Source organism: Triticum aestivum, chromosome 3A (genome assembly GCF_018294505.1).
Source record: "Triticum aestivum cultivar Chinese Spring chromosome 3A, IWGSC CS RefSeq v2.1, whole genome shotgun sequence".
Taxonomy (NCBI): Eukaryota; Viridiplantae; Streptophyta; class Magnoliopsida; order Poales; family Poaceae; genus Triticum; species Triticum aestivum.
In genome coordinates this window covers 713,024,344-713,039,973 of record NC_057800.1, presented here as the reverse complement: position 1 = coordinate 713,039,973, position 15,630 = coordinate 713,024,344, and the positions used below count along the sequence as shown (strand labels likewise).

The following is a 15,630-nucleotide window of genomic DNA, read 5'->3' as shown; positions in this document are numbered from 1 at the left end:
AGTCCACGCCTGTACTTGTTGCACCATGTCGGCAGCGAGTTTGTAGCAACCCGCCACGCAAAATTCTGGACCGTAGGAGGAACATCCGAAGACCATATGAGCTTCCAACAAGAGCGCCGGCCGTTAGGTCGCGAGCTAGAGCCCGTTGCCGAACTCCTGTGAGCCTCTTCAAAACCCAATTGGTATGCACTCTTGACCGAAAAAACGCTAAACTTGCCCGGCCCCCAAGCCAAGGTGTCGTCCTCATGCCTAGGAGACGCCCTTATTTTCAGTATCTCATTTACATCAGCCGGGAGGAAATACTCCTGCAACAGCCCAACATTCCATGAGCCATTATCATTAAGTAGATTAGACACGAAGCGGATTCTGCATCTTCCTTGTAAGGTGATGGGTTTATAGGAGAAGGGTCTTGGGATCCAATTATCGCGCCACACACGAATACTTCTGCCGTTCCCCACTCTCCAGATTAAGCTCTTTTTTAACAGATCAAGGCCATAGCTGATTGCTTGCCATGAAGAAGATGCATTGCCGGAGAAGACAGTATCATCTATGTTTCCATCCGGATAGTACCTGGCTTTGAGCACTTGTGCACACAGGCTATCAGGTTTTGAAATCAATCTCCAAGCTTGTCGTGCTAATAAGGCTTGATTAAATATTCTGTAATCTCTAAACCCGGCACCTCCTTTACTCTTTGGTTGTTGTAAATCCTCCCATGCACGCCAGTGTACTTTCCTCTTGCCTTTTTCAGCACCCGAATAAAAGGCACGTACCATCCGTGTTAATTCATCACACACTGAGAATGGAATCTTGAAAACACCCATCATATATGTAGGAAGAGCAAGCGCAACATATTTAATAAGAGTCTCCCTCACCGGTTGGGCAAGGTGACCGTCTCCCCATTGGACCAAACGCTTGGTTAAACTCATCTGAAGGTTTTGGAATCTCCCTTTCGACATGCGACCCTCTGGAGTTGGAAGGCCAAGGTACTTCTCCTCAAACACTAAGCTAGTAACATGCAACACCCCCCTGACTTCCTCCTGAATATCTTCGGGGCATGCAATACCAAAGAGGATGGAACACTTATCAAAATTAAGAGATTGTCCCGTTGTTACCCCGTATTGATCCAAAGCCAATTTAACTTTCTCAGCCTGGGCTCTGCTTGCCTAAAAGAAAAGCATGGTGTCATCGGCAAATAAAAGATGTGAGATACCCGGTGCTCTTCTACACACCTTGATCGGAGATATATCACCAGAAGACACATAATGCTTCAGAATAGCGGACAGACCATCTGCCATGAAAAGGAACAAGAAGGGGGATAGAGGATCGCCTTGCCGAAGACCACACGATAGTGCAAATGAATCTAAGAGGGTCCCATTAAGTTTGAAAGAATAATTCACCGATGTGACACAAGACATTATCCAGTCCACCCATCGTTGAGAGAAACCCAGCTTTTGCATCACTTGCTTCAAGAACTTCCAATCCACCCTATCGTAAGCTTTTGAGAGGTCCAACTTGTAGGCACAGAAACTTTTTGTTGGATCCTTATCTTGCTTAATATGGTGAATACACTCGAAGGCCACAAGAGCATTGTCTGTAATCATACGCCCTGGAATGAAGGCACTTTGCTCCGGAGAGATGATATCGTCAAGTAAAGGCCTCATACGGTTCACCAAGCACTTGGATATGACCTTGTATATAACATTACATAGGCTGATAGGTCTGTAATGAGACAAACTAGTAGGGTTAGGAATTTTTGGAATAAGAACAATAGAAGTAGAATTTACTCCTTCCGGCATAATTCCGGTGACAAAAAATTCCTTCACCGCTGCTATGACACTGGTTTTTAACACATCCCAGTTACGCTGAAAAAACCTCGCCGGTAGACCGTCAGGCCCTGGGGCCTTTAATGGCCCAATCTGAAAAAAAGCATCAGATATTTCCTTATCATCAAAAGGGGCACAAAGGCGCACATTGTCCTGGGCTGACACCTTTGGTTCTAAGAGATCAATCACCCATGAAGCATCCAGCGACAGATCAGCTGAAAAAATTTCCTGAAAATAATCATTCGCCAAGGCGGCCATCTCCTCAAAATTTGAGTGAACCACTCCAATAATATCAGTTAGCGCACGTATTTTATTTTTACGTGCTCGCCAAACAGCTTTACTTTGAAAGTATTTGGTGGTACGATCCCCTTCCTTTAGCCATGTGATTATGGATCATTGCAACCACATCATCTCCTCCTGATATATCAATTCATTCATCTTATCAGTAACGTTCCTTATATCTTGTCTGTCAGCGTTCATGCTCATAAGCTCCTCCAATTGAGTACGTGACTTGGCCAACTCCCTAGATATGTTTCCAAATTTCTTATTGCCCCAAGAGTTGAGAGTTGCCAGAGTCTTCCTTAAGGCAGTTTGTAGCTTGTCCAGATTATCTACACTTCCAACCGAATTCCAAGCTTCCTTAATCACTTCTGGCAGTTCCACATCCCGTTCCCAAAACACCTCGTACTGTCTTATTTTTGGTCCTCGCTGACCCACGTCTGGGGCGCCCTGGAGGGCCAGCGCCACATGATCAGAGCACGGTGAGACGACATGCTTGACGGTATAGAAAGGTTGTCTATATTTGTTGTCACGATTAAAGCAACCTAGTACTAGAGAAGCTTTTAAATTTTTTAATCAATTCTTATATCTAATTTCTTGTATTTAGGCACCAATTGCATTTTTACATTTTTCATAAAAGATGAATCAAACCTAAATTTGTTCCAAAAGAGTGAAATTTGGCATGGGGTGGTATTATGGGTGTATTGGGAGGTGAAAAGTCAGATAAGAAATGACAATTGTTTGGTTGCGCTTTGCTTTCAAAAGGACGGACCTACAACGATGTGTTTCTATTCACAATTTGATACAAATGGTCTGCAGTGAAAAATCCTTCTGTTTGTGTTCAAACTGAAGTCTGAATTAAACATGTTCTGAATTAGTTTGTTGACAAAAAGAACCGTTGTAGTCAATGGCAGGTGGAACACACATGTAATGTGAGTTTTCCTTTTGTCTTCGCAGCCTCTATATTTCATATGTCAGAGGCCACAGATATGAAAACTGATAGAGTTACTAAGTGGTTTACATGATAACGGGTGTCCTTAAGTTCTGGCGTAGGGAAACTGCCGCTCCATCTTCCCACACTCTCCCCTCCTCTCCCCTACGCCGCGCGCCGCTCTGGCCGCGGCGGCCACCAGATCCGGCCATTATGGCCGCCAGCTCCTCCGCCGGAAACCCTGCTCGCCTTGGCCGGTGCTCCCCGCAGCCCAGTGGGGGCGCGCCTCGGACCGTCGGACCCTCGACCCCCCCCCTCCCCGTGGTCCGCGGCCTCGACGACTGCTGCGTCAGATTCGGCCTCGACGCCGCGAATCCTGCACCGGGACGGCCGCCCCAGGGCAGGTGTGTCACTGGGACCGCCGGATCCTTGCGGTTCCCCTTGCGGGGGGGGGGGGGGGGCGGTGCGCCTTAAATCCCTGATTGTCCGCCGCGACTCCCCTGCCCCCGTTTCCTCTTCGGGACAGGCAGGCGCGACGGGCGATGGATGGACGGAGGTCCGCTCCCGGAAGAAAGGGAGGCCCCGCTCACGCTCGTCGGATCAAAGGAAGCACCCTCTGCGGCAGCGCTCGGACCGCCGCGGCTCATCCAATACGGGCGAAGGCAGGGAGGCCTTCTTAAGCCGTTTCAAAGGCAAATGCTTCCGCTGCCTCAGTGAGCTCCACCGCCGGGTAGATTGTCGTGATCCCCTCCGCTACATCATCTACAAGCGCGTTGGGCATTACGGCAAGGAGTGCCCGTAGAACCCTCGGAATGGAGGGCCCGGGGGTCCTGCTCGAGATCGCCTGAAGCTGCCAGCTGCCGCGCGCGCCCCGGTCCAAGACCGCCTCGTCTTTCCGGCAGCACCCTCCCACCCCGACATGAACCGCCTGCTCATGTGCGATCCGGCCAGGCGGCCGCGTGAGAGCCACCGGGTGATCGTGGCCACACCGGCGCTGGAGCTCGAGGAGCACGTTCTGCGCCAGCACGTCGTCACCCTCACCGCTGCCGACCGCTCGCACTCCACCACCCCAGCGGCCGTCGGTAGGGTGATCTTCGAGCAGCTCTCCACCGGCCCGCATCAGCTGCGCGTCACGGCGCACCAGCTCGAAGCCTTCCTCGTCCACTTCGACCTCCCCGCGCACCGGGACAATGCCGTGCGGCGCGCCGTCATCAAGGTCGACGGCTGCAAGTACTTCATTAGAGCGTGGAATGAAGACGACCACGTCGCAATCCTCAAGTTCAACCATCACGTGCGCGTGGTGATAGAAGACCCACCGATGCAATTCTGGAACCTGCCGGGTGCCGAGGAGGCCCTCGGCGACATCGGCCGCGTCGACCGGCTGGACTCGCGCACTCTCGAGAGGGGGCACACCAAAACCTTTGCGTGCTGGCTCTGGGTCTGGGATGTTGCCCACATCCCAACCAAGCGCGCCCTCTGGGTGCTCAAGCGCGGCGCCGGCCGCTCAGATGAGATCATCGGCATCGCCCCCGACGACCGCCGTGTTCCTCCTCCGCCTGGAGCACGCCGCTACGACATGCTGATCCACGTCGACCTGCTCGAGGACTGGTCGCCCCTTTCACCGCGCTCCTCCCACTCGGGGCAGAGTGGCCTGCCTTCTTCGGATGACAGCGACGACCGCCCACTCCCCCGTGTTGAGCCGGCACCTGGGTCGCCCATGTGGAGGATGGCCAGGGCCGGGCGCGCAGCTTCGCGCCGCGTGCCGGCCCGGCTGGCTGCGGCCCGATCCTGGGCGGCTCCGATCGAGACCGCAATGGTGATGGTGGGAGCGGAGGTTCGAGTCGGTCCTGGAGGGATCGGCTGCTCGGGCATGGCTGCCACGCCAGGAGCGGCGGCGATGGCGTCGTCAACAACGTGCATCGCCAGCGCAGCCGCACCCCAATCGGAAGCCGCCGCTCCGTGGGCCGCAAGGAGGAGGGTTCGAGCTCCAACACCAACACTCTGCGTGCCATGCCGCCCAAGCCGCTTCGATCGGTGCAGGCCGCGCCGGCTGAAGCGGACCTGGTCGCTTAATTCTTCTCCTTCTCCGACTCGGGGCGCGCCCTCTCGCCGCCCCCGCGCACGGACTGCATGCAGTTGGAGATGGAGAACACGATGATCGAAGCCCTGCGCACCCCGCTTGCTTTCGAAGACGGTGGTCACTCCCCTCCATCCCGCCTGAGTGTCAAGCCAGGGGAGCTCGAGAGCCCAGCGATGCTGCCGTGCTTGCTGCCCTGCGTCAGCTCCCCTGCAGCAGCCACGGTGGGCTTCCAGCTGGATGCGGTGACCCAGCAGGTGGGCGAGATGGTGATCGACAGCCGCAATGAGCAGGCGGCTCAGCTGTTCGAGGCGGTGCCCGCACCCATTCTTCCGCGCCAGCCTCCACGCCCTCGCCACCCTGCTCCGCCAAAGTCCAGGGCTCTCTCGGCCCCCTCTCGCCGGAGCGCACGTCAGGCTGCGGCAGGCATCACCACCCTAGTGGCCCAGAGGGCGGTGCTGCGCCTCATCCAGGAGCTTGGCGAGCTCGGCCCAAAGGACAAGATGACACCAAAAGCGGCCGCCCAGATCACGAAGCGCTTCCAAGAGCCACTGTTGGAGGGCAACATCGCTGCCATTGCAAAGCTCACCGGCCTCGATCAAGGCGCTCTCAAGATCGCGGCGGGCATGGCAGGTCTGGCAGATGCTGAGGAGATTCTGCAAGTGTAGTAATGTTAGCATTATCAGATGTAGCTAGGATCCGCCAGCGGCTGGTCTTCAACCGGCTTGAGCTAGGTTTAGTGCCAATGTTTAGTTCCTCGATGATGTGGTTAGCTACGTGGCGACGGGGTTTTGGGCCTACGGGTGGTCGTCGCCGCCCCAGGCTGTATGTGATGGTGTTTCGTCCTTGCATTAGTAGTTTTTTCAGCTGGCGGAGCAACAACTGGTTTTTAGATGAATGACAATACCATGAACTTCATGTCATGGAATGTTAGGGGACTAAACTGCCCTGCGAAGTGTACTGCGATCAACAGCGTGGCCACCGCGCATAGATTAGCAATGTTGTGTTTGCAGGAGACCAAGATAGAGGTGTGGTCGACGGCGATGGCCAGGGAGATCGGTGGCTCCTCGCTGCAAGGTTGCGTCGTCCTCCCAGCTGTAGGTACTAGAGGGGGTGTGGCCATTTTCTAGGACAAAACGGTAGTCGACGTAGTTTCTCATAGCATAGGAAGGTTCTCCATTACGGCTAGGGTTCTTGAGCTCCACTCTGGGCTGCACTTCTGGATCACCACGGTGTACGGGCCAACAGATGACGCCCAGAAAGATAGCTTCCTGGCTGAAATCGCTGCGACAGCTCCATCTACGGCAGAGCCATGGATGATCAATGGCGATTTTAACATGATCTACCAAGCTGCTGACAAGAACAATGCCAATATAAATAGAAGAATGATTGAAAGTTCAGGAGGGCCATTGATCAAGCTGGACTGAGGGAGATAAAATGCAAAAACCGACGTTTCACTTGGAGCAACGAAAGAGAAGTGCCAACGCTTTGCAGCATCGACAAAGTGTTCTGCAACGAGCACTGGGAAGTACTGCACCCTGATCACATCCTAGTGCCTGCCTCTACATCTTTTTCGGATCATTGCCCGCTGTACCTGACAGCCACAAGCAAGCCATGCAGACAGGCACGTTTCAGGTTTGAGAGTTTCTGGCCGCGCTTCCCCCGCTTCACAGAAATTGTTCTGCGAGCGTGGCAACAGCCAGTGCACCATGACTGCCCTTTTGTCAGGGTGAAGAAGAAGCTTGAGAGGACGGCAGCGGACCTGAAGATATGGAGCAAAACCACTTTTGGGAGGGCAACCATGCAGTTTCACATAGCAAATGAAGTCATCCGTTTTCTTGATCTAGCCCAGGAGAGCAGAAGACTGTCGGCAGTCGAGATCAACCTCAGAAAGCAGCTGAAGCTCAAGGTCCTAGGGTTGGCAGCCATTGAGAGAGCACGGAGGAGGCAAGCTTCAAGGATCACATGGCTGCGGGTTGGTGATGCGAGCACTAAGTTTTTCCACGCTAAAATGAGAGCAAGAAGCAGAAAAAAACTACATTCATTCTCTTGCAAGCGGCAACACAGTGGCTTACGAACATGAGGAAAAAGAAAAAATGATTCATGATCACTTCCAAAGCAGTCTGGGCAAACAGGAATCACGCCAAGCAACCCTAAACTGGGACAGGATAAACGTCCCAAGGATCGAGCCGCAGGGTTTGGACGCTCCCTTCTCGCACGCAGAAGTTTGGGCAGCGATAGTCGACTCCCCAGCGGATAAAGCCCCGGGTCCGGACGGTTTCAATGGCCATTTTTTCAGATCTTGTTGGCACATAATCAAAGAGGACATCATGGCTGTTTTTAAAAAATTCTATCACCTCTCAGGGCAAAACCTTGCAAGCCTCAACACTGCCCTCATTGTGCTCCTGTCCAAGAAAAACGGTGCTTCTGAAGTGGGACATTTCCGGCCGATCAGCCTCATACACTCAATCGCAATACTAATCTCAAAGGTGCTCTCGACTAGGCTGTCCAGGGCCCTCAGTGCAATCATCTCCCCGGCACAGACAGCACCTCAAAAAGGAAAGTGCATCCATGACAGCTTCCAATACGTTCAAAGTTCAGTAAGGATGCTGCACCGCATGAACAAGAAGGCTCTGTTTTTCAAACTGGACATAGCAAAGGCCTTCAATTCAATCTCTTGGGAGTACATGTTCGAGCTGATGGAGCGGATGGGCTTCCCACCAAGATGGCGTGACTGGATCGCACTGCTGCTATCTACGGCATCGTCGTCATGCATGCTCAACGGAGTCCCTGGACCGCAGATCTCCCACGGGTGCGGTTTCAGACAAGGCGATCCCCTCTCTCCGCTGCTCTTCATCATGGCAATCGACCCGTTGCACCACCTGCTCGCAGCCGCTGCAGCGGAGGGAGCAATGGCTCCGCTGCCAGGTCGGGGGATCAGCATGAGAGCCAACCTATATGCGGATGATGCGGTGATCTTTGCAAACCCAGAGAAGGAAGAAGTGGACACGCTGCTTTTTCTACTGAAAAAATTTGGCGACTGCACGGGGCTCAAACTGAACCAGGCTAGGTCTTCGGTGATTCCAATAAACTGCAATGACATTTAGCTGTCTGAGGTGCTTGCTAGTTTCGGAGGACAGCAAACCTCTTTTCCAACCACCTATCTTGGACTGCCCATTTCCAGGAGAAAATTAAGGCTGGTGCACTTCCAATTCATAACCGACCGAATTCGATCTAGGCTGGCGGGATGGAAGGGTCGGCTCATGAGCATGGCTGGCAGGCGAGTCCTCGTGCGTGCGGTGCTAACTACGCTGCCAGTGTTTGCCATGACCGTCCTCAAGGTCCCAAAGAAAATCCTAAGAGAAGTGGACAAGGCTCGCAGGCAGTTCCTCTGGGCGCAGGACGAGAAAATCACCGGGGCCAAATGCAAGGTGGCTTGGGATAAGGTATGCCGGCCGGTGGACAAGGGAGGGCTGGGCATCCTGGATCTCCACCGTTTCGGCGCGGCCCTGCGGATGCGATGGCTCTGGCTTTCATGGCAGCAACAGCATAACCCCTGGATGAGCTTTCTCGTCCCATGCAATCACGATGATCGTGTGCTCTTTGCATCGGCCACCTCAGTGCAGCTGGGAAACGGAAGAACAACCACTTTTTGGACAAGCTCTTGGTTGGGATCAATGCCTCTATGCCAAGAGTTCCCAACTCTTTTCCAGCACTCGCGTGGCAAGGGCAGGACAGTTCAAGAGGCCCTGGCAAATGACAAATGGATTCAAGACCTGCAGCACGACAATAGGGCCGAAATGGTGGTTCAGTACCTGCAGCTCTGGCGAAAGCTTCGCAGGGCCAACGTCGCACTAACAACGGAGGAAGACTCGATCACCTGGGTGGCAGGTGGTGGAAACGTCTATACTGCCAGTGCTGCTTACAAACTGCAGGCAAGTGATGCCCCTAATCCCGGAATCAAGGCGGCAATCTGGAAGGCTTGGGCCCCTGGAACCGTTAAGATGTTTGCATGGCTTCTCCTCCAAGACAGACTCTGGTGCAACGATCGCCTGCAGCGGTGAGGGTGGCCAAACGGTTACTTCTGCGCTCTCTGTCTCAGAAATCTCGAATGTTCTACGCACCTACTCTGGGATTGCCCGCTCGCACGGTCGGTTTGGGAGGCGGCATCCTCCTGGAATGGATGTGCAGCCCTGCAGCTTGCCAGAACAACGAGCCACTCATCGCTGAGGCACTGGAAAAAAACAGTCCAACTAGCACCATCAAACTCCAGGAAAGGGCTCAAGACGATGATGATGCTGATAGCCAGGGAGATATGGAAGGAGAGAAATGCATGTGTTTTCAACAGCAAACTCCCCCATGCTGAAGACGTGCTGCACTCCATCAGGAACACGATCGAGCTATGAAGAATGGCAGGAGCAACATGCCTAGAGCCCCCCTTCGGGGAATATGTAGCGAGAGATTAGGCCGAGGGCTAAGTCGGTCACCCTGTAGTTTTCATTTTCATTTCTCAAACTGCATCCATGATCGCTTGATCACCCCCTGTTCTCCCGCTGCTTTCTTCTAAATCAATGAAGCCGGAAACCCCGGATCTTTAAAAAAAAAAAGTTCTGGCGTAGAATAGGTCTGATTGTTCATTTACTCCCTCCGGTCCTTTTTAGTTCGCATATTAAATTTGTCTGAAGTCAAGCTTCGTAAAGTTTGCCCAACTTTATAAAAAAATACCAACATTCACAATGTGAAATCAATACTAGTAGATGCGTCATGACTTAAAGTTTCATGTTGTATAACTTTATCATGGTAGATGTGATATTTTTTCATATAAATATGGTCAAACTTTGTAGAGTTTGACTTCAAACAATTCTTATATGCAGAATAAAAAGGACCGGAGGGAGTATTTCATATATAGTCCACGAGTAACACCATCCACAAAACGGGCCAAGAGACCAATTCATATGTGCTAGGAAACAATATCGCCCTCGTCCTGAAGCCACGCAGCTACATAAATGATATCAGAAACCCAGCACCACCAATCCAGCATGTCAAAGACCCAGCTAAATAAACCCAGCACCACCAATCGACCAATCCAGCACATCTAAAGACAACATCACATCCACCATCCATAGGATAGAACCGGCACACGGTTTTCTTACGTTTTCTCTCTACTAGGGATCAACTCAACTAAAGTAAGCAACATTTTCACCGTGCCAGCGAGACAGACCAGACTATACAATTCTTCATGTCAAAGACTCATCAGGATACCAAATTCGTCGACGGGATTTGAAGCACGAGAGAGCAGGGGCAGGGAGACGTGCCTAGTTGTCACACGCCCTAAACAGAGTCAGCAGGCCCAGGAACAGATTGATGATGTCAAGGTAGAGCGTGACGGCAGCCCAGACATACTCGTCATACTTGTAACGCTTGATGATGCTGCCCATGTCATAGACAATGTAGCCACTGAAGATGAGTGCCGCCAGCGTGCCATAGATCATGTGAGAGAGCTTGCCCAGCGGGAAGAAGATCTGCAAACAGAAGTCATGATCAGTACTTGCATTATAGAATAGAGAAGACTGATAGGTAAATGGGCGACACACCTAACTAGAGAAGGGAACGGACGGCATCTAACCTGAATGAAAGCAAAGACGAGCAAAATCATCAGAGAAGCAAATAGGAAAGGACCAAGGAAGCTAAAGTCCTTGCCCCTCCTTGCAGCCCAGAAGGTGTAAGCAGTGAGGCTCAAGACAACCACAATTGTAAGAATCCCAGCCTGCAAAATGACCTTGCCTGCACACATAGCGGACTATTTTAGCAGTGGTTCTTTATCAAAGAAAACCCATCCTACCAACAAAGTACAAAACACACACATATATATATAAGAGGACGGCTACTAAATGAACTAATTGCTTTCTTACCATCGCATACATCTCTAAATGAACTATCATGTAAATTTGACTAAACAATAAAGCACATGCATGCTAAAATCTGAAGTAAATGGCAGTGATGCATTGAAGAAGCAAACTAGCAGCAACCTCCTGCGATGTGGTACAAGATAGAAAGAACCTTGGAATTGGTACAACCCCAAAATGCAGTGGTGAACACTAACGCAAACACAAATGGATGACAGATCACAGAGTGCCTGTCAATATAACTATGTCTAAATCGAAAGATTATGTATTTTCAATCACTTTAATCCAATGAGATTTAACCAGCACATGCATGAAGCATCTATTGTCTTATCACGACACTAGTATGATATATCAACTGAAAATCCTTTCTATCTTGATAAAAGTTTAAGCTAGTCCTGCAGCCTAAATCACGTCCTTACCAAAACCATGTCAACTTGAGCAGCTCGGCTGGCATATTATTGGACAAATCGGCCCTTCAGATCAAAGAGCAGCTCGGCTGACATATTATTGCTATCATAACACTATGTATCTTAAAACAAATAGTTGCCGGAAGAAACAGTAAAAATATATGCAAGTTCCAACCAATGTTCTATGAAAAGCAAAGGTTACTGTTTGCCAATTTCTTAGTGAAAAAGTAACCGCTGAAAATAGCAAAGCCAGCTCTTCTAAAAAGGTAATCCTGCTAGCTGGCAATACTACAAATGCTTCTAACTCAGACAAGCATATCAATCATAAATGGTGACCAACAACTACAATTTGCCCTCAACACAGACTAGGAAAATGCATCAACTACAGTCACATGGGCTGCCTGGCCGTGTCTACCATTTGCACGGGTATGGCAAATTGGCAGCGGATGTATTTCTGAACCCAGTCCACACGCAAACAAAATGCTTCACAATAACAGTATGAAACTATCAATTGTCGCACATGGTGACTAGCACAATTGCCATACGATAACAGTAGGAAGCTAATAGTACGAAAATATCTACTAGCCATGGATATGTAATGAATTAACACAATGAGAGGGGCATTAAAGGCACATGGTGAACAGGCTAGGAGTTGGCAGATGTGACTCAAGAATTTGATGGTGCAGGAGCTATCAGATTCTGATGATAGCATGTGCTGATATACATAAGCAGCAGAGCGACTCAAGAAGAAGCTAGGAGCAGAAAGAGTACCACTGGTAAAGGCACATGTCAAGCCCACAGAGAAGCTGATGGCCACTGTGAAGACGCCAAGAAGCAGCAAGTTGATTGGGTGCTTCTGGCGGTAGATGTGCAGCGGGCACAGCACTGCGTAAAAACAACAAGCATTTTAGCAAGTGGCACAGCACTGCATACCAAAAATTAACAGGCATTTTAGAAACAGAATAACTTCCAGCTGCAATTCACAAAGCTACCACGTCCCAATCTACAGTAGTATAGCAAAATTAAGAGTGCATGGGACGTTCCTGCAAAAAATCCATAGCTTTGCAGGGACGAGAATGCAAAGAAAGCAAAGGGAAAGTTAGTCCTGTCCTGTGACCAAGGCCCTCAAAATCAGACATAATTAAATCTTTTATTTTTTGCGGGAAGGACATGATGAAATGGCACGCATACAAATTCGTCGAAATGCCCGGAAGCAACGACCTTTTATTTTCAGGGGATTCACTCCAAGTCTTTATGCTTGCAGGCGTACAATCAAGAAAGAGCTCCAGTGGCTAGTTCACAGAGCGAAACGAAAATCTTCTTCAGATCTACCAAATTGGGACCGTGGATTCCGATAATTGTGCAACATATTTGTTTTGTGGCGTTTAAAACGCACTTGTTGTATGTCGTAACTTAATTTTGTACAGCCCCTGTAGGCCTTGACATACATACTCTGTTTCTTTTACCAAAAAGAGAAAACCCTCGCTGCAATTGGATCACAAATTCGTAATGGAGGAGAAATGGTTTGAGGCCTCACCGACGAAGGGGAAGACGAGGATGAAGACGTACAGCCCGAGGCCGGCGTAGGAGGAGACGAAGAAACGCGGGATGCTGCTGACTTTGACGAAGACGACCGCGACGGCGGCGGTGAGGAGCAGCTGCAGGCAGAGGACGACGTAGATCTTCCGGATGAGCGCCCAGCGCAGCTCGGGGCTCTCCGTCGTCCCCTTCGGTGCCGCGGTGCCCGCCTCGATATCGCCGCCGCCCTTCATCTTGCCCGGCGTTGCCTCCGGAGGTAGGGTTTTCGCGGGTGTGGCGGAAAGCGAGCGGGGGAGTGGGCAGGACGGAGCAAAGCGAACGGAGGCAGTATATAGTCAGATCAGATGACACCGATCAACCTGCTGGGCCCACTGGTCAGGCAGAAAAGAATCATGGACGGTGGAATTGTTACGCGGTTTCTTCTTGTTGGGAGAAAGGCAGATGCTATCTTTTTCTTTTCTGATTGATGATTAGCAAAAGAGAGTCCGTGCGTTGCAACGGGAGAAAAAAAAGTCACAATCTTCAATGGCGATGATCATATTCTGTTCACATCTCATCATCGCATGATTTGGAAATTTGTTCACAAATACAAGAAAATATTTCTTTTTTGAAATTTATTCAAAATTGAAGCAATGTTCACATTTTCGAAAAAATATCGTGGTTGTGAAAAAACTTGGTACTTCAAAGAATTGTTATGAAATTCAGAAAACATTGTTTTAAAAGCATACTATAATATTCCAATCCACCCGGCAGTTAACTCTTCAAAATTCACGCGGGTGTAAGTCACAAACACTCAGAAGCATTACTGTTTAACTACGTATTCGATCATTCGTGAACACTTCACAAATTTGGGAACATTTTTTACTATTTACAAAAAAAAACTTTAAAAATTGTGACATTTTTTACATTGCAGACGGTTTTTAAGCATTTTCTTTTGAATCGGCGAACAATTCTAGTATAGACGAACATTTTTTTCGAAATTGTTGGATATTTTTTGAAATCCACGAACATTTTTTGAAATGCATGAACATTTTCTGAATCAATAAACATTTTATGAAACAATAAACTCTTTTGTAATTCAAGAAATGTTTTTCAAAATTTACGATATTTTTCGAATTAGCAAACATTTTTTCAGTTTAATTAATAATTTTTAATACACGGACTTTTTTTCAAACTGATATACTCTTTTATTTTACGAACATTTTTCCGAAATCATGAACATTTCTTTGAAGATGCGAATATTTTTAGAAAAATCCCGAGCATGTTTTAAATTCACAAACATTTTGTGTTTTCTTGGACATTTTATTTCAAAAATACTCAGTTTTTTAAAATTTCAAAAGTTTTTGGAAATTGCTAATTATTTAAAGTAAAAAACAAAAATAAAAATAAAAAAGAAACTAAAAAACTGGCGTGCGCACATGTGCCGGCCCAAACGGTATAGTAGGTTCCTATGCTTGGGCCGGCCCAGGCGGGGGATCCCGTGCAAAACGTTTTTGTCACTTATAGGTGGCATTGGGTAATATTTTGCAATTTTAATAACATACCGCCAGAAGCAATAGGCCCTTTATTATTAGGTATAGATATGAAGGGAAAGAAATTGGACAGGGGCTCTGTGCCTCTGTCCGCCTCGATAGCCACACAAGATAGTTTTTTTATTTTTTTTGAGGAAAAAACAACATAGGTTTTTTCTCGAGCGGTTTCGAATTTGGATTTGTGGAGAGGGAACAAGTGGAGGTGCACTAAAAGAAATACCAGAAAAGACGGTATTCCATACAACCGTGTCCGCTCATATGACCGGCCGTATGACGTGGAAACCGATGCTCCTCGTCCACCTGAATAACCTTTATAAACGTGCCTTCGCCAAATGGATAACAGAGAGCCACCGAAACAACCAATCTTCATAATCACCGTAGCCATCTTCAACAACCCTAGCCACCGCCATTTCCCATCTCCATAGCCATCACCTTCACCTCCACCATAGCTCTCAGCAATGTAGTCATACTTGTAATCGTGTATCACACACGACATCTATTGTAAGACATATTATCAATATATCAATCTTCATGATGTGTTCTTTGTGTGATCTTCATGTGTGAGTAGTTCGGTAAGGTATGGGTTGAGGCAAAAGCCTTGCAACCAGAAGTATTTGTTGTGGGGATCAACGGAAGGGTTTTGAATTAACATCTCGTATGTGTGAAATAAAATGGTTCCATAGCTGTCTCTTGTCTCGTTCGCGTTCTTCATCCATGCAGGTACCCAGAATCACGTAGGACGAGCCATGGAGAGGCTAAGGGCAGGGAGACCATGAAGTGTTATTGTGAATACTAGTGACAGAAAGGTTTAGTACGGTAACACGGATCCTATCCCTGGGGCACAAGACATGTAGTCATAAATGCCCAATGCTTTTGTCTAATTATAGCAATCTTAATTATCGAGGTAACCCCGTGCAACAGATAGGGCATTCAGTTGGACAACTAACTTTTGATGCAGGACGCGTGTCGGTCAAGACATAATTTGAACACATCCCCCACTTCGGTACATAACAAGCACATCTTGATGGGTGACTTCAAGAGCACAAATTAAGATCATATCTAATCATAACACAAATATATGGTTGTAAGCATTAAGACCTCATACCCATGCCTATTTTTTATTATAACTGTCTTTC

The 15,630-nt window shown here is 48.9% G+C and overlaps 1 protein-coding gene and 1 pseudogene across 1 annotated transcript; one reads left to right on the top strand and one right to left on the bottom strand.

Annotated features, from left to right (window-relative positions):
- The first annotated feature begins 4,351 nt into the window (after positions 1 to 4,351).
- On the top strand, positions 4,352 to 5,399 carry LOC123057228 (uncharacterized; annotated as a pseudogene).
- Positions 5,400 to 10,035: 4,636 nt separating this feature from the next.
- LOC123063417 (protein LIFEGUARD 2) lies at positions 10,036 to 13,282 on the bottom strand. The gene is made up of 4 exons (XM_044487184.1): positions 12,961 to 13,282; positions 12,195 to 12,308; positions 10,737 to 10,894; positions 10,036 to 10,632 (listed from the first exon to the last, which is right to left on the bottom strand). The coding sequence occupies exons 1-4, from the start codon at positions 13,193 to 13,195 to the stop codon at positions 10,426 to 10,428; spliced, it is 714 nt and encodes a 237-aa protein (XP_044343119.1). The 5' UTR covers positions 13,196 to 13,282; the 3' UTR covers positions 10,036 to 10,425.
- Positions 13,283 to 15,630: the final 2,348 nt, after the last annotated feature.